The sequence below is a fragment of the Taudactylus pleione genome, unplaced genomic scaffold (assembly GCF_031769625.1).
Source record: "Taudactylus pleione unplaced genomic scaffold, aTauple2 ptg000006l, whole genome shotgun sequence".
In the NCBI taxonomy this organism is placed as follows: Eukaryota; Metazoa; Chordata; class Amphibia; order Anura; family Myobatrachidae; genus Taudactylus; species Taudactylus pleione.
Window position 1 is genome coordinate 9,522,578 of NW_028284409.1, and position 25,791 is coordinate 9,548,368.

A 25,791-nucleotide genomic window follows, 5' to 3' on the forward strand; every position below is an offset into this window, starting at 1 on the left:
CGCTGCCCTTACAGCTCCCCAGAGCATCCGAAGGATGCTCCGAGCATTGCTATAATCACTGGCGATTGTGGCCCCGCCCCCGTGTGACGGCACACGGTGGGGGCGTGGCCTGCACCGAGCCCGCAATTAAGATTATATATTAAGATGGCCCTCGGCAGAAAAAAGGCTCCCCACCCCTGCCATACAAATACCATACAATATGTAATACCATGTAACATGTAATATCATACACGTTTCATACACTATGTTCATGCTACCCAGTCTAGGCATTGTATATGGGCCTGATTGCCCATATAGATCACAATTGCAACAGCATACCTAGATCGGCCGATAATGCGCACTGTGCATGCACCGCAGTAGGCATGCGTGAATTAGCATTGCGATCGCACTGCAATCACTTACACAGATATAAAGCCATTGCAGATCGAGGGAGGGGACGTCAGCATTTGGAGGTGGAGTGCCCAGGCATGCCTGTCCGTCTGAACGCCGTTTCCTGAGCGTGCATAAATCAGCCACTGCGACGGCATACGCAGCTTGAGTACTCACTGCATGCGACAACAGTTGCAATTTCTGAGCAAGGTCAGACCTCTTGTAATTCTGCGTGATGTTACCAATGTTTTCGCAGGATTGTGAGGTCTGCGAAAGCGGTAGTAGGCGTCTCTATGCTGGGTGAGCAGTTGCAGACATTAGCATATTCTCGCAGCAGAACTGTGTGCGTAATCGCAGCTGGGATCGCAATAAAGATCTGTATTGAATTAGGCCCTATGTACATTAATTAGATACATGTATGCTCTTATTACATAATATGAACACCACTGCTCTGACGTCATATACTTAAATAACTGTTATAATTGATAAAATAAAATGTAAAAAGGTGACAGATAAATCAGTTTGGCAGCTCAGCCACAAACACTGAAACAGCGCATTTAAATAGAAAGGTTTTTTTTCCCTTTTGTACTATGGGGTTGGATACGGAATCCTGACGGCCAGAATGCCGTCGATCAGGATACAGACAGCGGCATCCAGAGGGTCAAAATCCAGACGGATATTGGTAAGTATTTTAAACTAAATCTTAACCCTAACCCACCCCTCTCGCAGCCTAACACGGCTAATCCACTCCTCCGGCAGCCTAACCCTTTCCATAGTGCCTAACCCTAAACCTAGACTTACCGTCGGAATCTGTCAGGATTATGACCGTCGGGATGGTGCTGTCGGTATTGAAACCGTCTGCATTCTGACGGTCGGGTTCCTGATTACATCCCATACTATGTGGTAGGGATGGCCATCGATAACCATTGATGGTACCATTGGTGGTTAACCTCGATGGTATGAGGAACCACTTGATGGTTTTACCTACTGATGGTCACCCCTGCTCCCTTACTTTCCGGAAGTGGACCAATCAGAGTTGGGGAACCAGTGGCTATCCACCATTGATGGCAAGACATCTATCATCGGTTGCCCCTACTATGGGGCAAATTCAATTACCAGCCAGTTATCTCAAGAAGAAGTCAAGAAGTCTCTTCTCCCGGGTATTACAAATAGACCCACGAGCAGCCCCTAATGCTTATATCTGATGGTGCCTTTCGGAGGTGGGACCAGAAATTAGCATTAACTGCTACTTAGGGGCTGCTCACGGGTCTCTAACTGAATAAATCCAGGAAATTAACCTGGGAGAGAAGAGGCTGTGCAATACAACCAGAGGGTAATTTAATTTGCCCCATGTGTTTAATGATAGATTAGTATTTCTTGATATAAATAAATGCAAACGGTTTCCATAAAATTGATAGTAAAGATACACATAACGCAATCAAGAAGGGCAATCAGTCTACAGAGAAAGAAAAAAGGAAGCACTGACCATGCTCAGTGTCCTTACAGAAAGAAGTTTAATAAGTACATTAGATTAGCTATAGCTTGTAGAGAGCTGATAAGCTAAACAAAGCTCCCAGCGGAAACAACCATGAGAATTGTACTCGTTCGGAGGTGCTGCTAGAACAAGACAGATTATTTTTATCATTAAATAATTTTCTACCAAACATTACATTTTCAAATATTTTCCTACTTATAAACCTGTGAAGTAATTCTCTTTTTGTTAAATGTTCTTGAAGTTTTACCTCTTTGTTTTGGAAAACACATTGGGCCAAATGTAATAGGTTGAGAGTTTAGAAAAGTGAGAGTTTCTGACACTTTTTCAACTTTGCCAATGTAATAGAGTCCAAAAACAAAGTAACAGAGCGAACTTGCATGTTTTTTTTAGACTTAAAAAACTCTCACGATTTAAAATCTCATTCAGATGTTTTCCCATTTTGAAGATAAAGCTCAACCAATGTGAGAGTTTACTGCTAAACTCACATTTTCTAAACTCTCACCCTATTACATTTGGCCCATTCAGTTCAATACCAAAGACATTTTATTTTTATTTATTACATAGTGTAGATTTTCTTTATTACTGAAAAGAGCACAGAAAAAGGTTGCTTTCTTCAATTCCAATCAATGGAGCCTTTAGTATTTCTAGTTGATCCATCACTCTATTGCCTGTGAACTTTGATTTTGCTCAGCCTGCAATTTGTGTTTATATCAATTCATGTTATTTTGATTTTGCAACAGTTTAAGTCAAAGGTATGCTAGCTTTAGTTTTTGCTTTATAATTACTCTATGAAAGTTAAGCAGTTTTACTTACTGAAGAGAATTGTAAAAAGCATGCAGAATTTTTTATACTTGATATAAAAAATATTCCACTATCTCTTTAACAATTGATGGCACAACTATCTCTTCTAGCCCCAAAGTGCGCTGTCTTGGAGTTATCCTGGACTCCTCCCTCTCCTACAAACCACATATCCAGAGCCTCTCGCAGTCCTGTCGTTTCCATCTCAAAAATATTTCCAAGATTAGACCCTTTCTCACCCAGGATGCAACCAAAACCCTCATACACTCACTGGTCATATCCAGATTGGACTACTGTAACCTCCTCCTATCTGGCCTCCCCAACTCCCATCTCTCTCCTTTCCAGTCTGTCCTCAATGCTGCTGCTCGGCTCATCTTCCTCTCCAAACGCTCTACATCTGCCTCCAGTTTCCTACAAGCCCTCCACTGGCTCCCCCTTCCCTTTTAGAACCCAATTCAAGGTTCTCACACTCGCTTACAAAGCCCTCACCTATTTCTCTCCCATTTACATCTCTGACCTCATCTCCCTCCACTCTCCTGTCCGCCCCCTTTGCTCAACTAATGCACGCCGCCTCTCATGCAAACTGATTACTTCCTCCCACTCCCGCCTCCAAGATTTTGCCCCTGCTGCTCCCGACCTTTGGAACTCTCTCCATCTCCCTATCAGACTCTCCACCTCTTTACAATCCTTCAAAAGGAACACATTACTTCATCAAAGCCTTCCAGCTCCCATCCTAACTTGCTGCAACATGCTCCGTCCTCCCTGTTTACACCATCTGTGTCACACCTGTTTGTCTGCCCCTCCCCTTTAGAATGCAAGCTCTTACTAGCAGGGTCTCTACCCTCTTGTGCTTCTCCTTACTTTACTTTCATCTACTATTTACCCCCCACCAGGGCACCTAACACTTGGTTGCTTATGCTCTGTTGCATATCTAGGTGTTATGGTCACTAATGTAGCGATGTATATTATCCATGTCCTTGTCCTATATTGTACTGTAAGTCACTTGTCAAATTATTTGTTTATGTACTTTGTAAGGCACTGCAGAACACTTGTGACTCCATACAAATAAAGGATAATAATAACTATGACCCCATGGTTGCAATGTGGATTACACAGTTTCACAATTCCCTGAGCTGCAGACTATCCATAGGGTTTACAGGCAGATTTCCCCGCAGGCCGTTGTCTTCTTTTAAGGTGTTGCCAGGAGACCTCATGAAGGCTTTTCTATTTTTATTTTTTTTGTTTTTTAATCAGCCTAATGTTTTGGGTTATTTTCCAAATCGGTTTATTATAGATTTAGAACATGACAAAAACAGGGTTGAATCACATTCAGAAGTATCATCGTTCAAAAGTAGTATGGTTTAGTGTATATTCAATAACAAATACAGATACAAAGATAAAGACAAGGACAAGAGAGGGGGAAAAACACAAAGAGAGAAGAAAAGACAGGGTTATTCATCATTAAACCTTTCCACTTAGCACTACAAGTATGAAAAAAAAGGACATTTATTAAACAAAGGGCCGTATTCAATTAGGTGTGAAATGCCATTTTCGCAGTTTTTTTGCAAAAATTCCGTTTGAAAATGTATCTCCGTATACAATCCCAGTCCGTTTTCACCAATGCGAAAAGTCAATGCACTGAGATAGGGAAAACTTTTTCTCCACAGAATAATAGGAGGAAAAAAAAAAGTGTAAAATCTATATGTTGGGGTGCAGATGTTGGGAAACCACTCAGAACCCTTGGTACACCCCCCAAAAGGTGAATTTATCCCCCCCAAAAAAATAATACAATTCCAGGAACACCCCAAAAAATTCCTTAGAAATTAGGGGCTAAAATGAAAAAAGTGGGGGGACAACGTCACAAATTAGCGAAATAAGCTTCTGGGGGTGCTCTAAGAAGGGGCCAAGTGTTTTGGGGATTGCAGGTGATTGTATGACTGAGGTATTTCACTTTTTCTAAATCTTTAGGGACATTAAAATATGCCAGTACCCATTTTCAAGCACCCCAAATTTGATGGAACTACTTATTTGCTTAAAAAACACTGCTTTATGCCATTCTTCCACACTTTTACCAAGAGGCTAATTAGCAAGCAATTACCACCACTTAAGTACCCCAACTAGTTCAATTAGGGCTAATACTAAACTACCATAATTATTTCCGAAGTCAGCCCATCTTTTTTCTGGGGTACAGAGTGATTCCCCCAATTCATCCTGCACTTTTCGCCTGGTTCACATTGCCGGGTCCCGTTTTCGCCTGTTTGACAATTGAATACGGGGTAAATCGGGAGCGCGCACAAAAAAGTTTTCGCGCCCAAAACAGGCAAAGACGGCGAACAGTCAGGCAGGCGGAACTTTCTCGCCGATGCGAAACTAGTTGAATACGGCCCAAAGTACCATAATAAATAATGTGGTCAATATCAGGGAGCGCTGCTGGTCTTTCAATAAACAATATTTTCAGGAGTAATTGCTTAACAGTTGAAATAAACAGATGAGGAGATTTAATAGTCCACTGAAGTAGGATGTCTTCTCTTTTGCAACCGTGACTTAATGACCGAGGGGTGTTATTGAATTTTTCTGAGGACCTAAATCCCAATTAGAAAAATTAGCATTGTGACATTTAGGACAGCATCCAGATTCCCGACAACCACATGTCTGCGCTGGTATTGTGACAAACATGCTCTCTTAAATGAACTTCTTGCAACATCACTGTAAATGTTCATAGTGGAATCAAAATGTGTAAACAGTACATTATAGGTGGGGATTGATGAAATATCTACAGACCAACAGGTAGTCCACAATTTACAAATATCTACAGAAACAAGATCTTTATACAGATATTTAATGCGAAAAACGTTTGTGCAAAGCAAAAACAGTAAATAAGCTAACGGGTCAGGAGCTTGAGGGAGTAGAATAGCAGGAGGTAATTATTGGATAAAGTGACAATTATAAATATATAAAAAACGAAAACAAAACAATTGTTAGGAATATCATAAGCGTGGCTGAGGTCAGAAAAAAGTCAAATGTGACCCCCAGGGTCAAAAAGATCCTTGATCGTCGGGATCCCCTTCACACCCCGTAAAGAAAACAGTATGCTGTCTAGAGCAGATGAGAAGGGGGGATTGGTGCAAATAGGGATATATGGAGTATATAACTTCATTTTGTGGTTAATAGAAATCCATGCCAAATAAGTGTCTTTGAACATAGGGTTCGCAAAGACAAGAGGCGGAAGCAAGGTTCTAGGAGAAAATTGTGCTAACATAGCCTTGTCTACAGCAATAGGAATATATATATATATATATATATATATATATGTATATACACTAGTGTTCCCTCTAGCTCCGGCGGGAGGCAGGGCGCCGGAGCTAGAGAGGGCATGCCCGTGCGCGACCGAGAAGGGGGCGTGGTCATCGAAAAAGGGGGCGTGCCTATAAGACGCGTCCCCTTTTCGTCACTCTTGGGGGCGTGCCCGGCACTTACGGACACGCCGGGCAGCCCCCAAGCCCTGCAGACAGGGAGAATAGATGCCGGGCGCATGCGCCCGGCGTCTATTCTCCGGCGGTGACCGGGTCACCGCATGTTTCTCCACCCGCGGGACACTGCGTCCCGCGGGTGAGAACGGCTCCCGCAGGCTGTGAGGGCAGGGCGCTTTTTGCCCTCCTCCTGGAGGGCAGGGCGCTTTTTGCCCTCCAGAAGGAGGGCAGGGCACCGCGCCCCGCTAAAACAGCCTAGCGGGAACGCTATATATACACATACACATGTACAGAGAAAATAATCGGCACTCACCAGATATATGAAAAAATACTTATTTATATATATGCAAAAACAGGTTTTGAAATACCCATAGCAGCAAGATACAGGAGTTCAGTCCAGTCGACGTTTCGATCCCAATCCAGGATCTTTATCAAGACTTCAGCAACCATGCAACAACAATTCCTAATGAGCAGCCAAGTGCAGGATATACACCATCACCATACTAGCCAGACTAAATACCCCAAACAATTAACACAAGGTGCCACCCCCAGCCGCACAGCCTGCTGGGTAGCAAAAACAGTACAAACACAATAATACCATTAAACTCTCCTGATAGAACCACTCACTTTAAGTAGAGCGTTCCTGCCTGTGTGCAGATCATACAATAGGACCAGCGCTATACACACCAGCGCTAAAGGTATAATATTATTGAAAAAACGCGATAACCGGAAGTGAAATGCGTTCCACCACCGTGGAACGCACACAAACACCAGAAGTCACGTGTCCGATCCACATTAAGAAGCAAAAATCAGGTTAACGAGCATGCTGAAACTAAAGGAACGCGACCCCCGGAAGTGGCGTGCGCCCCACCACCGTGGAACGCACGCCAAAACCGGAAGTCACATGTCCTGACAACATTAATGGTAAAAAATCAAATTAGACTGCGTGCCATCACATAGGAACGCATAGCCAATGTGTAATTAGGCCTATATAGACGCCATCTACTGGATTACCAGCATATTGCACATAAGCAAGAAAATTTCTTTGTTACTATGTTACTGGTATACTTGAAATATAGTTAATCGTTGTGGGTAAATAGTATGGCTATTAATAAACACCAAGTGCATATTTAAAAACAATAATAAAGCCACAATACTGAAAAAATAAATAAAATAAAATAAAATAAAAACATATATAGAAAAACTATAATGAAAAAAACATACAAATATTAGTATCCTCGTGTGCAAGGTCAAAAAAATTCTAAATTTTTTTTTAACACAAATGCAAAAACAATATATTACTTCAAAAAAATATTATAAGAGTTGGACTCGTTAAGTCCTCTAGGGGCCAATGTATCTATATATATTTGTTATACCTGCCTTCCAAAGCACAGCCGAGCATAGGAACACCCACTGCTGCCTTCTCATATCCCTCCAACAATGTGTAACAGTGTAAACACCGGTACCATCAACGCACAGCAGGCAGTCACGAAACGTATAAGGCAAGTCTGACCAGCCGCAAACACTGCAGCTCTCCTGAAACGCAGGAGTTCGAAATGAATAATTTATACATGGCCATGAAATGTAGTTTAAATGGTCAGACAAGCCTGTGTTCTTCTAACCACCTCCCCGTTACCACCCCCAAATGCTGACTACCTGTCACTCATTTTGCAAATGGTTCCTCTGTATGAACGTAGTCGGAAAACAAATCGATGCGCGTGCACAGTATGGCGTATTAGCAAACTATCGTTTGTTCTGTGTAAATACCAGCATTGCGTCCGTCTCTGAATCAGGCCCTAAGAGCCAGTCTGATATGTAACAGAAAAAAATAGACAAGGAAAAAGCTGCCAAGTCAGGAACACCTAAACAACTGTCTTTACTTCTTTAACCATGGCAAATCTAGATTCCCCGTTGTTCCACAAAAATTGGAGAATATTCTATGTAATGCAATCACATCAGGTTTACCCATAGCAATAGGTAGCATTTGCATTGCATATGAATTTTATGGAACACAATACTTTTGAATACTGAAAACTTTACCTAATAATTACAAAGGTAGGGAGATCCAATTAGTGAGCATCCTCGGGTCTGTGAGTATTGAAATGGGGAAAAAGAGTGGCAAAGAAAGGAAGTCTAGAGGAACCAGTAAGGGGTAAGTATTGTCGGAGGGCAACTGTAACCTATTGTATTTTTAAGCCCTTTACCAAGTGGCGGGTTTGATTTTTCAGTGGGATTGTGTGATTTTTTCAAGAGGATTGCATCCCGCCAGTTTTTTAAGGCCAAAATCACCACAATCCTTGCTAAACAGTACTGCTTCAAATCCCTCCATGACATATCCACCCCCGCTCCCTCAATACCAGGACTATCAACCTTGTCATCCTCTCCTGTCTCCGGCGTTTAAATTCTTGCCCTCCTCTCCACCTGTCCTCCTGACCACTTCCCCTCCCAGCTCCTCCAGTCTCTGTCTCCTGATGCCTGTTCCCATATTCTCAGATAGATAATCTATCTTCTTTCAGGCATGCCCCAGTGTCCCCATCCATAAGAAATCCTCAATTGACCACTTCTCCCTTTTTTATTACTGTCCTCTCTACTCCCATATGTCTCCAAGCTCCTTGAGCACCTCCATCTCCTTCCTCTCTACCTACTCCCTAATTAGCCCACATAAATCTGGCGTACTCTCCCTTTACTCCATCAAAACGGCCCTCACCAAGTTAAGCAATAACTCCTTATGGCCAAATGCAGAAGCCACTTCTCTATTCTCATAGTCTTTGACCTCTCAGCAGCATTCCACACCGTTGACCATGCCCTCCTCCTACAAACCTTTCACTCCTTCAGACTCAGACTTCGTTTTCTGGATTTTCTCCTACTTGTCCAACCACTCCCTCTCTATCTCTATATCCAACTCTACCTCTCCTACAATTCCCCTTCCTTTTCGGTCTACCACATTGCTTTGCGTTTGGTCTCTTCTCCCTCTACACCTCCTCCCTTGGTGAACCCATCAGCTCCTTGGGCCACCACTACCAACTCTATTTTACCGATACCCATATTTAGCGCTCTTCCTCTGATCTCTCCCCTTTGGTCCTGTTCATTGGCATCTCCTGTCTGTTTGCAGTCTTCATCTGGATGCCACAACATATTTCCTAAACTTGGCATTTCCAAAACTGAAGTCTTTGTCTTTCTTGCAGCCAAGGCCCTCTTTTTCTTCTCCCTTCTCCCTCTTTTTCAATAATATCTCCCACTCCTCTGTTCCCCAAGTCTATTGACGGAGTATCATCTTGAACTCTGCTTTTTCCTTTTTCCTCACATTAAATCCCTCTCCTAATCCTGCTGTTTCAACTTCAGAATCCAGACGGCAGCATCCACACAGGGTTAGAATACCAACATTTTGTTGGTCGGTATCTTAACCCTCCCCCAATCCTAACACTAACTCTCCCTCCTGGGGCCTTAACCTAACCTCCCCCCCTTAGTTCCTAAACCTAACCTTCCCCTCCCCGCACCCTAAATCTAACACTCTACCCTAAACCCAGTACTTACCTTCAGGATCCAGGTGGTCAGGATGCTGGTGGCGGTATTCTGATTAGTGTTGGCATTCTGACTGCTGGAATCCCAGTTGTCAGGATATTGACTGCATCGTGCACATGCGCAGATGGCCCATCGCGCATGCACATTACACAGAAGCCCATCGCTAGCTGCGTTAGGCTGCCAGCAGCTGAATAGAGGGCCTCGCTGACGAGGAGGACATCGCTGGACCTGGCCGGAGGGGTACTGATGAATACCAGTGGCATTTTCATTTGTATCACTGCAAAACTAAATAAAATATGCCGCTGGTATTAAGCTTCATTAATAAATGGGGCCCTATAAGAAGCAACGCAGTAACGTGATTTTGAGAAACAGCTTGCAGAGACAAATATTTAAAAAATTATTTCAATAAGGGATATATTTTAATGCTGAACTAATACAAACAGAAAATGCATTGCATAATGAATGTCTCGCTTTCCTTTTTGTGTTCTTTGCAAAATATATTGGGGCTCATGTAATAATAGCCTGTGAGAGGCAGGCACGGCCACAATTCTAGCAAGACGGCCTGTATTTTTAAAGCTGTAATCGTTTAAAAGGCAAAATCAGGTTGGTTTTGCCTTTTAAATGTTGGGTGCTTTAAAAGCACGGGAGGCTCAAATGCATTGCGTCAGTCGCTGCATCTTGCAGGCTCTTACATAAGCCCCAATGACTTCTTATGCAGCCATCCAAACTTAAACAGAAATTGTTAATAGCTATATTTTGTTGTACGTTTTTTAGTACAATGTTTTATGTGGTAAAATAAAACCTACACATGAGCACAAACTGACTGCACATATGATTTAAATATACTAAGAAACTTACAGTACACCGGATAACCATCCCTGTCTGCACATGCTGCAGCCAATGTTCTACCATCATGAGAAAAGCACACAGAGAAACATCCCATTTGCCCGGTTTGCAGAGACAATAAGCGTCTATTAGGAATACGACAAGCCTACAAGAAAACAAAATTAATATTTAAACAGTTTTTTAAAATGCCACATGCAATTTTAAAAGTGACTGCCACTATGTTTTAAGTGCTTTGGTGACAGACATTTTTAAAGGTGTACAGTATACTTTTGTATTTAAAGTCAACAAAAATAAAGAGCAATGTGAAAAAAAGTAAAGCATGAAACCGTGCAGCACCTAGTAATCCATACAGAGTGACTATTTATTTAAAGAATAAACCAGGAGAAGTACCATAGAAGGGATTTCTCTTAGTGTAGAGGGCGCTGTGAGGAGTCGGCCCATTAAACTACACTTGTTTGCAAGTTAACTCCTTCCCTCTACATCCCATAAGCCCCACTGGATCGAAAAAGGAACCAGTCTACTTTATGTGCCTGTGGAGTAGGCACCAACTTCGGCAGGAGCAGCTACATGCATTTTATTTTTATGCATTTTTTTATTTTTGTATTGGGAGTTCTTTATAAGTACTTAAGGTGCCCACACACATACCGATGTACTCACGATCAGCCGATGTGTACGATTTATGTACGATTTCCCTTGAAAATCTCCCCGGCAGCTCTGCATACGATCTGCACACAATTTGGTGTCCAATCTTTAAACGATCTCTCCTGCATGCAGACTTTTCACTGTGTATTGTATCCCAGATTGTCAGATCTGCCCTACTGCACAGCAGATCTGACGATGCGATGTGCGACCAGCGGGGACGCGCATCGCATTGTGACCGTGAGTGGGGACTCACGATTTCGGCATATTTTACACGATCTGTCGTTCCAATGTGTCGGAATCGGCCAGATCGCTATGTGTGTGGGCACCGTTAGGTCTCTGTATCCTGATGTGGTTACCCAGCTAGTGTAGCACTGGAGGCTGCAGGAAGTGGATTTAATGGCTTTTCGTCTAAACCAAGGTGCAGTGGTACTTGGCTTGGACCAGGGATCCACAGGCGGATCTGGTGGAAGCCTTAACAGCACCTTTGCCGTTCAAGCTGGCGTATCTGTTCTCGCCAATTCCTTTGATTCCCCACTGCAAAAAATACTGTCATCATCCTGGTGGTTCCTGACTGGCCTCGGAGGGCTTTGTATGCCAACATTCTCCTACTGGCAGCAGGACTTACATAGCCACTTCCTGCATTTAGAGACCTGCTCAGCCAAGGACATTCCTGCATGCAGAGTAAGCTCGGTTGGCTTCAACGGCATGGCTGTTGAGGCCATGATTCTTTGGGCTGAGGGGTTTACTAACAGGGGGCCTGATTCAGAGATGTACGCTAACCCGATGGATAGCACACATCTCCGATGATGGGAGGACTGCGCATGCAGAGGATATGTACTGCGCATGTACAGCCCTCCGTCTGTGAGTACGCTCACAGAGCCTCCCAGGTTGCGGCGTTTGGGAGGCAGAGTGGGTGTTCCTGTGCAGTCGCCCCCGTTTTCAGGGAGGGACGAGGCAAGGGTCTGTGTCAGTGGACGCAGACTTGCTGGCCTTGCAAGTTGCCAGGACCCGGTCAGGCTACGGTAAGCTTCAGAGGCCACAGCCTGGTTGAGGGGACAACAATCGTGACCGATGTTCCGATGGTGATCAAAGATGTGCGTAGTGTGATGGCTAACAGTGGCATCTGCACTGGTTCATGGTCACTGCCTATGGCAGTAGTGACAGAGTTCATAATAAATTAAGAAGCCTTACTCCACCAGCTGTCAGATACTGAAACTGAATGGTTGTGTGCCAAAAACAGAGCCTGCTAGTATCAAGGGAGCATACACATTTATCTTGCACACAGGCCTACTGCAATCATAAACTGTCCCTGAGGATGACCCATTGTGGCAGTAATGCTAATTTGTCAGCTAATAATTTAGGCAGGCAGTGACAAAAATATTTTGTTCTATCCACCCTATTTAACCTGTTTACTATAGCGAAGCCTAAAATGGACTTTCAGTTTCAGCACACACAGTGACCAGTGTGTGTTCACTACAGCCACCATAGTAACAAAACAGGGTGTGTGTTGAAGACTGAAGCCCTGCCCTCCTCTCTGCACAACACTGAATGCAGGGGAACATCTGCTGGAAGTTTATGGTATTGTGGCAATCCAGGATCCAGTCTACTCTCACCACAAGGGAAGTCAGTAACTGCTAAAAAGGTGAGTGCTAATTGGCAGGGGACTTACGAGGAGATGTATTAATAAAGGCATTGCTTTGTGGGAGAAGGAAGGTATGAAATAAATTGTGGGGGAGCTGCACTTCAGGAAGGTGGGGGTGAGCTAGAGTGGAAACTTAAATTACCAGGGAAAGAGAAAGGAATTGCAGGTTGGGTGGAAAATGAACTATATGACAATGGAGAAAAGTAATTACAGAGAAATGGTGGGTGAACAAGTTATTATGGGGTTTGTGTGGGGTTTATCACTCAGTCATGTACAACAAGGACAATGGTGGGAATACATTGTGCTGCGATACATCGAATTGATGCCCGGCTGTGCACAAATCGGACAATTATGGTAGTGCCGGCACGTTTTCCCTTGCACCTCTATGGCGTTATGTGTTAACTATGGGGACAGTCAAGAAGGTATATTCCCAACTGTGATGCTCTGTAATGGAGGCCAATGCAAAGGGCAAGCTGCATGCAGTAACCAGTGGTGCAAATCGCCTTACAAGGTAGGGTCAGTGGTGTTGGAGGCAAACTATTGCTTGCTAAGTGGTCGTCACATCTATTTTAAACAGACCATGTACCTCCTGTGAAAAAGAGGACAATATTTGTCCAGGTATAGTATATAGAGAGCGCAACACATCTTTATAATTTAATGCAAATTAAGCACTATAACCTGGTTTGTATTACCTGTCCAGGCAGTCGTGTCCACTGAAAATGTTCCTTGCTCTGCTTAAATTCACAGGAACTAGAGTCTTTCAGGGCATCTTCATTCTGTAGGTCAGTGTTTCTGCTTCCCATTTCAGAATTTATATTTACCTTTAAATAAATGAAATAATATATCAAAGTCTTAAAAGTTGTAAACTCACATTATATTAAACTGGGGAGGAGGCTCTGAACAGTTGTATGGAATATAAAATTTGCAATAAATTCAGGGCCCCATTTATAAACTAACGTAAATGCCAGCAGTATTTTTCGTTTAGCATCACTGTGATAGAAACGAAAATGCCACTGGCATTTACCAATACTTACCCCTCCGGCAAGGTCCAGCGAAGTTCTCCTTGTCTAAGAGGTCCTCCGCTCAGCTGCTAGCTGCATGACATGGGGACCAATCAGTGCCTGGAAGACTTTGCTGAAGCTGGCAAGGCATGGCCTGGTCCCCATTGCCATTAATGGGGACCTCATAGCTCTCGTCACCTTTACAACGATGCTATGACAAAAAGTGGTAATCTTAGAATACTGATATTTGCTAAATGCAGAAAGGATGACAACCCCTTTAGAGAGCGCTAAAAGTATTATGCTTCATTAATAAATGGGGCCCTCAATTTAGAGATTACAGCTGAACTTAATACTAAACAAATAGATTTTTATAAAACTTACATTTTTATCGAAAATACAGTAATAATGTGTGTCCAAGGAGCTATTGGGAACAGGGTTATTGCTATAATTAAAAGTCAGCTACAAGCAATCATCATAAAAAATGACTAAGAAATTATACCAGAGGGTATACTAAATGCAGATTTTTCCTCGCAGCCTCAGGAACTCATTAAATGCACCCTCTGGGGTTTACTAAGCGAGGTACTTAATCAAGAAACAGTGTGTTAATATGCTTCAGTGTTCTCCCCAGAAAATTTTTCCAGCCAGGTGGCATCAAGAAGTAGCGGGATGTGGGCCTTCGCTATACACAAATACATTTTAAGTGCCCAGATACTGCCCAATTGTTTTGTGGATGCTTACATATAATTTTTATGGGCCACAGATTTGTTTTTTGTTTCACAGCTCAAAAAAATATGAGATATGGTAAGAACTTACCCTTGTTATCTCTATTTCTACGAAGTCCATAGGGTTCCACAGGATACCTTGGGGTATAGGTGTGACGTCAGTCGCAGGGCACCAAAGAGTTAAGCTTTCAGCCTCCCAGGATGCACTAGGTCCCCCTCCTATACCCCGCCCCCGGGCCAAGGCACCTCAGTTAGTTACCAAGCCATAGGCCGGAGGAGGAGAAGGAAGAGAGAGAACAAAGATCTGGACACATACAAGAATCACATTCTCACCAGAGGGAGACGGAAAACCGGTGACCAGAGCAAAGCCCATCTGCAGCACAGGTGCGACAGGGCGGGAGTCCTGTGGAACCCTATGGACTTCGTAGAAATAGAGATAACAAGGGTAAGTTCTTACCATATCTCATATTTTCTACTTCAGGGTCCATAGGGTATCCACAGGATACCTTGGGGATGTCCCAAAGCAGTATCCTTTAAGGGTGGGGACGCTCCTGTGCAGAAAGGAGAATCCGCCGCCCGAAGGAAGCATCCTGAGAGGCGAAGGTGTCAAACCTGTAATACCTCACGAAGGTATGGACAGAAGACCACGTAGCAGCCTTGCAGATCTGAACTGCCGAGGCACCACGTCGAGCTGCCCACGAAGGACCCACAGACCTAGTGGAATGAGCCTTCAGAGAAGGAGGGACCGGTAGGCCTTCATGAAGATAAGCTTCAGAAATAGCCATACGGATCCAGGCTGCCAAAGTGTGCTTTGAAGCAGGCCAACCCTTTTTACGGAAGCCAAAGAGGACAAACAAAGCGTCCGACTTCCTAAACGAAGAAGTGCGGTCAACATAAGTCCTTAAGGCCCGCACAACATCCAAAGAGGCCTCACCCACGGAAAGACCCGGTGAGTTAAAGGCCGGAACAACTATTTCCTCGTTAATATGAAACTGGGAAACAACTTTGGGAAGAAACTCGGGCCGAGTGCGGAGCACTGCCCTGTTCCCATAAAAAACCAAGAAAGGGGGTCTACAAGAAAGAGCCCCTAACTCAGAAACACGTCTGGCCGAAGCAATGGCCAGAAGGAAAACAGTCTTAGCTGTTAGCCATTTAAGATCCACTGAGCCCAGTGGTTCAAACGGCGGTCCTTGGAGAGCCCTCAGGACCACAGCCAAATCCCAAGGCGCCACAGGTGGAACAAAGGGCGGCTGAATGCGGAGAACACCCTGCATAAAGGTGCGCACATCCGGGATTGTAGCAATCCTACGGTGAAACCAGACAGATAGGGCCGAAACCTGTACCTTCAAAGAAGCAAGGCGAAGCCCATGATCTAGTCCCGCTTGCAGGAAGGCGAGAATCCGAGACAGACGAAACTCCCGCGGTGCATAACCTCTCGGTCGACACCACTGGAAGAACGTATGCCACACGCGATGGTATATCCTCGCGGAAGACGGTTTCCGAGCTCGTAACATGGTACGCACCACAGAGCTGGAAAACCCCCGGGACCTCAGCATGGCCGTCTCAACAGCCACGCCGTCAAAGACAGCCGAGTCAGGTCCGGGTGAAGGCAAGGACCCTGAGACAGAAGGTCCGGTCGTAGCGGCAACCGCAGAGGAATGTCCACGGACAGACCCTGAAGGTCTGAGAACCAGTGCCGTCTGGGCCACGCGGGAGCTATCAACAGGAGCGTCCCTCCTTCCTGTTTGAATTTCCGGATTACCCGTGGAAGAAGGGAGACCGGAGGGAACAGGTATGCGAACCGGAACGTCCACCGGACGGACAGAGCATCCACCAGAGACGCCCCTTCGTCTCTTGTGCGAGACCCGTACACCGGCAACTTGTTGTTGTGCCGGGACGCCATGAGGTCGATTTCTGGAAGACCCCACCTGTCCACCAGTAGTTGAAAAACGTCCGGGTGCAGGGACCATTCCCCCGGATGAACGTCCTGGCGACTTAGAAAGTCCGCCTCCCAATTGAGCACTCCCGGGATGAAGACCGCTGATATGGCCGGAAGATTGCGCTCCGCCCAAACCAGGATCCGAGAGACCTCTACGAGAGCCGCCCGACTGCGAGTTCCTCCTTGCCTGTTTATGTAGGCCACGGTGGTAGCGTTGTCCGACTGGACCTGCACCGGGCGACCCTGGAGAAACCGCTGTGCCTGCTGGAGAGCATTGAAGACCGCACGGAGTTCCAAGATATTTATTGGAAGCTCCGCTTCTGTCGGCGTCCACCTGCCCTGGAACAAGTGTGGACCCGAAACTGCTCCCCAGCCCCGAAGACTGGCGTCCGTTGTCAACAGGACCCAATTTGGAACCCAGAACGGACGTCCCTTGTTGAGGTGGGTCGTCTGTAACCACCACGTAAGGGACAGGCGAACCTCCTGGGTGAGCACAATCGTCTGGGACTTCAGAGACTGAGTCAGCCCGTTCCACTTGGACAGGATCAGGTGCTGCAGAGGTCTGGAGTGAAACTGGGCGTATTCCACCATGTCGAACACCGACACCATGGAGCCCAGTAACCTCATCGCCGAGTGTAAGGACACCCGGCGGCTGTGCAGACAACTGCGCACCCTTGACTGTAAAGCAGAGATCTTGTCCTCCGTCACGAAGATCCTTTGCTGTCCCGAGTCCAATAAGGCTCCAAGATGCAGAATCCTCCGAGACGGGATTAGAGTGGACTTCTGCCAGTTGATTAGCCAGCCGTGCCGTTGCAGCAGTGCAATGGTCAGGTCCAAGTGGCGTAACAGGAGCTCTGGAGATCCTGCCACCAATAACAGGTCGTCCAAATACGGCAACATGCGGACTCCCTGCAGCCGCAGAGAAGCCGCCATGACCGCCATCACCTTGGTGAAAACACGTGGTGCTGTTGCCAGGCCAAAAGGTAACGCCCGAAACTGGAAGTGGTCGCTGCTGATTGCAAACCTGAGGAACTGTTGATGGCGCCAAAGAATAGGGACATGCAGGTAAGCGTCCTGTATGTCCAATGACACCAAGTAGACCCCAGGTTCCAGCGCCAGAATGATGGACCGTAGGGTCTCCATCCGAAACTTCGGGACCCGCAAAGACTTGTTGAGTGCTTTGAGGTTGAGAATCGGACGATATGACCCATTGGGTTTCTGTACCAACAATAGATTTGAATAGAAACCCTGGCCCCTCTGGGAGAATGGAACCGCCACTATAACTCCAGCCTGGAGCATAGTGTGCAATACCTTCCGCAGCTCCGTAGCCTTGTTCCGGTCTGATGGGAGACCCGTGGTGAAGAAGCGAGCCGGGGGTCTGTGCCGGAAGGAGAGGGCGTATCCGTGGGAAACCACCTCCAGAACCCAAGTGTCTGTCGTAGTGGTCGACCAACACTGGGCGAACTGTAGCAGGCGGCCTCCCACCCTGGGATCCCCCAAAGGGAGGCCCGGACCGTCAGGCCGCAGGCTTGTCATCTGGCTTGGGGGCCGGACGTCTGGTACTCCATGCCTGCTTCCGGGGCTTGACCGATTTCTTAGGGCCAGCCTGTCGAGGAAACGACTGTGGTTTGGGCCTGCCCTGGGCCCTAGATGACCGAAAGGACGATGGTCCCGAACCAGAAGGAGCAGCGGCCGACGGGAGACAGGCAGATTTGGCTGCCGCCAGCGTGGCCACAATCTTATCCAGATCCGGACCGAAGAGAACTTCTCCGGTAAACGGCAACGCTTCCAGACCTTTCTTGGAATCTGCGTCCGCCTTCCAGGATCGCAGCCACAAGGTGCGACGAGCAGCTACCGCTGCTGAAGAAATTCTAGACACCAGAGTACTAATGTCTAGAGCCGCCTCGTTGATGTAGGTGGCCGAATCACGGAGATTGCCAATCAACTCCGCCTGATCGGCCGGACAGTCGGATTCAAAAGAAGCCTCTAATGAATCTGCCCAGCGCTCCATCGCTCTGGCAACCCAGCAAATGGCCATAGCCGGCCGTGCTGCCCCCCCTGCAAGGGAATAAGCGGACTTCAGGCAGATTTCTACCTTGCGGTCCGTAGCATCCTTAAGGGAGGACATGGATGGCATCGGCAATGTGGCACTACGGACAAGACGGGTCACGTGAGAATCCACCTGTGGAGGGGATTCCCACTTAGCAAAATAATTATCCGCGAACGGATAAGCCACCGCCAGGCGTCTCTGCGGCTGGTATCTTTTGCCAGGTTGTTTCCAGGCCTCCTCTAAATGGTCCACCAACTGACCCGAAAGAGGAAAGACTGTGGCATCGCCCTTCACATCTTTGAAAAAGGCATACTTAGATTTAGCCGCTGGGGGAACTTCGTCCTCAATCACCAAGGCTGTGCGGACCGCCCGAATAAGTCCAGGAATATATACTTTGGACTTAGCATCAGCGTCCTTAGTATGGAGAGGTTCCTGATCGTAAGGATCAAGAATCTCCCCATCATCAGACGTCCCTTCGTCATCCTCATAAGGAGCGGACAGAGACGCCACCGGCCTTTTATGAGGCCGCATCACAGACTCCCCTTGCAACACATCCGACAAGTGCTGTACAGAACTCGTCAGGGAGTTAACCCACGCTGGCTCCTGAGAACCCGGGAGCGGGGAAATAGGGAGACTGTGGGGTACCACCAATTGTCGTGGGAACCCCTGCATGGGTGACGACACCACAGACTGCTGGGACAAACCCATCGGAGTAAAGGCGGGCTGCGGAGCTAACTGGCCCACTAAAGCTGTTAACGCCTGAGCGAAACAAGCCCAGGGCGGCTCCTGTACCGGTGCTGTAACCGTAATAGGCCGCGCCATGGACAAACACTGCCGGCAAAAGCCCTCCGCGCTACCCTCCCCCTCCGCTAACGGTACTTTGCACGTGGTACACTGTAGCCGGAGGGGAAAATCACTTTCAGACATGATGGCACCACGTATGTGACCTCTCTCACCAATTAAGTATTAAATAGGCGAGAGACCACCCTGCAGCACCGCACCGCAAGGGCTTTAGCAGAAGAACAGGGACAGTAATAAAGCTGACAGTTTAGAGAAGAAAAGTTACAGGCAGCAGCGCTAGCACAGTCACATACAATGCAGAAAAATAACAATTCCTGCACTAACAGCGCTGATCACTCAACTACACAGACACAGGGCCTGGTAGGACACAGCGCTGCATACACAGACCTGACCACAGCGGAGGAGAGGTATGCGGGGGGACCCAGACCACGATGCTTCCGTCCAGCGCTTCCAGCAGCGTTCACCATGCGTTCTGGAGAAGATGGCCGCCGAGGAGCAGAGAGGAGGCTGGCCTGGGGGAGGAGCGCTGCCACAGGACCAGTCGGCAGCATGCAGAGAGGGCTGTGTGCAGCGGGGGAGGCGCCGGCTGTGAGACAGGGAAGGCGGCTCCCCTGGCATGCATTTAACCCCTGGGACGCCGCAGCGCTACCGCTCTGCTGCGGTCCGCTGTCCCAGGGGGTAGTGGAAGCGCAGGTTGGTCGCCTGGCTCCACGCTGCAGCCAGTCCCCAGGGAGCCCCCTGCCTGGGGACTTAGGACCATGTGATCAGCGGGGACCCACCGCGGGACCCCGCTGCTTACCTCTGTCCCCCTTGAATCCGGCCATGGTCCGGAGCATCTGGGGTCACCGCTAGCTGTGACCCCAGACGCCCACCAGCATCCCCGGATCAGTACCGGCGTTCTGGTACCGGCGGGGTGTAGGGAAGACAGCATGGACGTCAGGACTGACTGTCCATGCTGTTCATCCAGATGTGCAGCCACAGCTGCATGAAGAATAAGCTTCAGGGGCTCTTCTAGCCCCCACTCCAACAGGTGCACCCGACTCCGGCCGGGCACCAAACTAAACTGAGGTGCCTTGGCCCGGGGGCGGGGTATAGGAGGGGGACCTAGTGCATCCTGGGAGGCTGAAAGCTTAACTCTTTGGTGCCCTGCGACTGACGTCACACCTATACCCCAAGGTATCCTGTGGATACCCTATGGACCCTGAAGTAGAAATAACAGAACAGGACAGAGAGTGGATGCAGAAGGACCACTCTTTTCAATGTACTCAGGCAATTGTTCCCATCCTGGACAGTGTACTCTTGCTTTTATTCTGGGGGAGGGATTGCTGCCCTCCAAGCCTGACGACACTCTGGGCGAGTGCCAGAGCCACCGCGGGTGCAGATCTTGGTGGTAGTAGCGACGGCCCGAGCTGTAGCGACGTCACAATCACATGATCTTCCGATCGGGGGCTGCGTCCGGCATCTGTACAGTGTCCGCGGGCAACAAGGACACGTTGGTGAGGGTGCTGGGCTGCAGGGGACATGCGCATTGGTGGTCAGAGTACCTAATGAGGGCTGCCAGGTGTCAGGTGATTTCTTGCCGAGCGGACTGCCTGAAAAAAGAAAGCCTGGGGATAACACTGTGCGTTAGCCACAGGCTCACCACGTGCTGAAATTAATTTGCCTACTAATTAATTAGCCACAGGGGACAAAAACTGTGGCTAATATAATTTGCCCCCTATATGGAGCAAGAAGAGCCCATATGAATATATTTCATGAAAGACGATCTGAAATGGTATGGATAGAAAAAGCCACTGAGGACATAAGAAATTAGAATAATTCTTTCCATAAGATTTGTTGCACAACACAGCAGCTCAGAGGGCAATTTGAAAATATTTTGAATAAACATTGGTACATAATATCAAGAGATGGGAACCTTAAAGAAATTCTTCCTCAACAATCAAAGACGAAGATTGGTATAATGCTACATCCCACATAAAGGTAAGGAGAGAATAGATACTTGGCTGAATGATCAAAAAATAGAATTTTATTACAGTACTAATTACTTTGCATGTAAGATACTAACGTCTTATAATTACAAAACCAAATTTTTGACTACTGAATTCATTTCATCTAAAGCAAACTCCCTATGACACAAATGTGCGGTGAGGTGGGCTATGGATATCCCCGCAGTAAATTCTCCTGAAACTCTTTTGAGATATTATGAGAACACCTTCAGAATTTTACACTCAGCTCGCCTACAAGAAGTCCATGTGAAGATTTTACACAGAGCTTATATTTCACAAAGTAGTAGAGCTCATATGGTATTAGAGGAGACAGGACAGTGTGTGAAGTGTAAAGCCTCTAAAGCCACTTTCTGGCACAATATATGGGAATGTGGACGTATCCGCAAATTTTGGGATAAACCTATGTGCTTTATAAATGACTTGCTATCATTACGTCTCCTAAAAGACCCTTTAGCTTTAATTTTAGCGAATTTTAGTAATTGGGATGTATCCCCACACAATAAAAAAAACAGTAATACTGCTCCTTACGACAATAGTGACGATCGCTAAGAAAGCTATTCTCATAAACTGGACGGTAAAGACTCCTCCTTTTTTTGGTGATGTCAAAAGTATGCTACTTCAAGTACTCTATTTTGACTGTCAAGACACTCTCCCAGATATAGAGAGGGGTGTAGAACGTTTCCAAAGAAAATGGGGACTTTATATATCACATTTGGATGACACCACTCAATCCCATATTAATAACATTTTTGAAACCACAACGTGGTACTCACACCAGCGGCTGACTTAGTTCATATAATGCGACTGTTTAAAATGAGAGATTTGAAAGAAATTTGTTCAAGTTTTTTGTATCAAAATATTGGATGTCTCTACTATAGAAGGTTCAACCTTAGAGACACCTAGAATTATGGGTACTTATCTCCCCCTCCCCCCTCTCTATCCTGTTTCCTTTTCTTATTACCCCTTCGTTATGATTATCGTTTATATATATTTATTTTAGTTTTTGTATTATTGTACTATTTTGTATTATTTTGTCAACGATATGTATTGCCTTTATTCAACAAAATACCAGAATTTGATAAAGAAAAGATCTCAGTCTTTACAATTTCTACGTATTTTATGAGATTGGAATTTCCTTTAGAGCTCTTTATTACTACATTGTTTAAATTCATTTGTAGGCAGGCTGAGAAATTTGATAATAATTGTCTAAATTCTAGTCGACTTTTTTCTGTTTTACTCAATATGTTTGTATTTACTCTGTCATATATAGTGACTCCTTTTTGTCATATTTGTGCGAGTATTTTGTTATTATTTTCTGTACTTTTTTGTCCGAAAAACTAAAATAAAAAGATGTTTGAAAAAAGATGCTAACGTCTTTTGTGAGTTAACTGCTTGCTCAAACAAGCAAAAATATTCAATTAACCAGAAAGTTAGTTGTAAAATACATAGGATAATTTATTTGCTTAAGTGCCTCTATGGCGTTCAATGTAGCCGGAAATAACAAGAAAATTATAAATCAGAAATATGAGAAGAAGTAAACATAAAGAATAGATATAGCTATCTACTATGTTTTTAGAAATCTAAACCCACAACTTAAAATGTATTGGGTTTAGGAAAGGAGAAATGGTGTTGAAGAAAGGGGGGTGTTTGGGAAAACTATTCATAGGAGGAATCCAGATGGATTTGTAATTTTGGTATTTTGAGGGAAATCTATCACACTTTCTAAAGAGTGTAGAAGTGGACAAGTGGAGAATTAGTCTATAGCAACCAATCATTTTCTCGCTAGCAGTTATCAAGAACATTCTATAAAATGATATGTAGATGCTGATTGGTTGCTAAGGGCAAACACTTCACTTGCCCACTTCTCCACTCCTTAGAAGGTTTGATAAATTTCTCCCTAAGGGGTCTATGTACTAAGCCTTGGAGAGAGAGAAAGTTGACGGAAATAAAATACCAACCAATCGGCTCCTCTCACCTTACAGGCTGTGCTTGAAAAATGACAGCAGCTGATTGGATGGTACTTTATTGCTCTCCAAGGCTTAGTACATTTCCCCCTAAGGTGCTAAGTGATCTGATTATGGACTATGCACTCCTCATTTTTGGGAGAGTAAAAGGAAATTTACCATGTACTGGTGTTTTTCTCTAAAATATATATATATATATATATATATTATTTAACTTATATATCGTAACAGGGTTGTAGTAAATATGAAACACAATAGGCAGGTTCATGGTGCAACAGTGCCTTTTGATTTGTAACAGACACTGCACTTTAACATACACAGACAGAAGCCTGGGCAAACAGGCATAGTAATTAGACATGCAGGTGTAAATGACCCAACATCAAAGTGCTAGTGTTCAGTCTGCTGCAGTAGAATGTAGTCACAATATGCTATGCTCCTTAGCACAGCTAGCTCAGAAAAGTCCCTGGCATTAATGAGACTCTGGCCTACTCGCTGGCCGCTATTCGGCATCAGTGCCTAGAGCACTGGGTGGATGAGTTTTTTAAACCCTTCCTGTCAACCAGTGAGGACTTCCAGCTGGACCTGTGCAATCCAGAAAACCTGGAATTTCAAACCTCCACTGCTGCACTGCACAGGATTTACTTTAGTCTCCCTTGGAGGGAGCTGATGCCACAGGAATGAGGGTAATTCCAGTGAGAGGCAACCCCTCTCACCACAAAATATATATAGAGATACATTGCATATAAAGTGTAAAATAATATCATAGCAGTACTTTTTAATTTTTTATTTATTAAATATCAGTATAAAAATTGAGAATGGCATGTCCTGAGACTGACGTGCAGCAGCAGGAGAAAGAGAGAAGAGAGTAAGTGTAGGGGCAAGGGACGGAGGGCAGAGGAGAGACCCCTGTATTATAATTTAATATATGATTGCACAGACAATCTTAAGACCTATTAAGAGGTTACAATGATTTAGTTTATACATGCATTGATTAAAAAAAAATCTCTGTTATGTCTGTGGCTTGAGCAGTCATTGCCTTAAGAAGTGCTATTTAAAACACAAACCATTCTGCCGCTATATTCGCTCAGAAGATGAAATGATCATAGGAAGGATTTTAAGAATCCCAGTAATCAGGCTTGCATTCCATACATGTTGCACTGCAAATGCATACTTTCAAGCAGGAGCATTATGGTATGCATTATTAAAATATGAATTGAATCCATTCAGCCTAAACGCCATCCTGACCGAACAGTCACTTTCTAGGTCCATTAATCGGGACTATCCCACCAAAAATGGGACAGCTGGGAGGCAGGAGGTACACAAAAATAATAACAGTTTATGTTTCTCCATATGGTCAAAATCTACTTGTTGAACTCTAATGTTTATCAGTCTTTTTTGTTTTTCTTGGCAGCTAGATTACACGACTTCTAATAAAAGATGTTTATGGTGACTGATGTCTTTTTGAAGTGACCACTGCTTCTTTTTTTTATTTAGTCATATTTAATGGCGCCTTAATTATCACACCAGGCCATGTAAACAACCAACCAACTTGGAACCTGAGGGCTCTTTCATACCATTTTTATTTAAATATAATTTATTAAGCTTTTTCAACTATAGGAAAGGGTACAGAATGGAAAAAATGGAGGAGAGAAGGTGGGGGACGGGAGAGTTTTCTTCTTTGTTCTTGTATTTACTGTGAAGAGCAATCAAGTGTGAGGCGGGGCCTGTTGATGGTGAAACCCAGCAAGGCTAAATATTACTGAATTTATGAGAACATTTACGCAAAAGGCTTGTGATGTATTCTAATGCTGCCCATCCACTAGGCTTAAACCTAGCGATGGAGCGATAACGATGGTTGTTATTGCTCCATCGCTTGGTAATCGCCCGCAAATCGGCCAGTAAAAGGTTAAAAAGGACCAGCGATGCGCGCGCCTTCTGGTCGTTTTTAACATCAATCATTGCCCGAACATGACGGTCAACCTGACGACCGCCGGTAGGTTGCCATGTTCGGGGATGATTGATCTGCATACACTGAACGTCTGAACGTTCAGTGTATGCAGTTCACCCAACGGGAGACGACAGCGTCATAATCGTGCCGTCGGTTCCCGCATCGTTAAATGGATGGGCAGCATAAGTGATACGTATTTCAGATGAAAATAAACAAAGCGGAAGCTGTGGGGGGGCTCTGTTTTCACCAATTACCAGCTAAAGAGCAATTAGCAGCATTAAGTATATGGCCAGCCCATTCATACCTATTTTAACAAATGCCTGGAAATGGCATTTAAAAAAATAAACAGATGATAATTAGACTCCTTGCCACTATTGCGTAGCTTACTTTAATACTACATTTAACATTGTACTGATACTGGTAAAAAGAGCAATGAATCAAAATACATTTAAAATGAGTAAAACACATTAATAAAACGTGTTCATTTTAATGCGTTCTACCTTTTTTTCCTACCATATGCCTGTCTATTAACCCATAAAGATATTGAGATGCTTTGGTATACAGCAGAGAGAGTGG

At 45.2% G+C, this 25,791-nt stretch overlaps 1 protein-coding gene across 7 annotated transcripts in view; it reads right to left on the reverse strand.

The window, feature by feature from the left end:
- AHI1 (Abelson helper integration site 1) overlaps positions 1-25,791 on the reverse strand; it is a 404,344-nt gene that overhangs the window by 307,318 nt on the left and 71,235 nt on the right. For all 7 annotated transcript variants that reach the window (XM_088452390.1, XM_088452372.1, XM_088452409.1 and 4 more), the window contains exons 10-11: positions 13,477-13,605; positions 10,513-10,645 (exon numbers count right to left, since the gene is read on the reverse strand). In XM_088452390.1, coding sequence (XP_088308516.1) covers positions 10,513-10,645; positions 13,477-13,605 — 262 coding nt within the window. The remainder of the gene's footprint in view (positions 1-10,512; positions 10,646-13,476; positions 13,606-25,791) is intronic.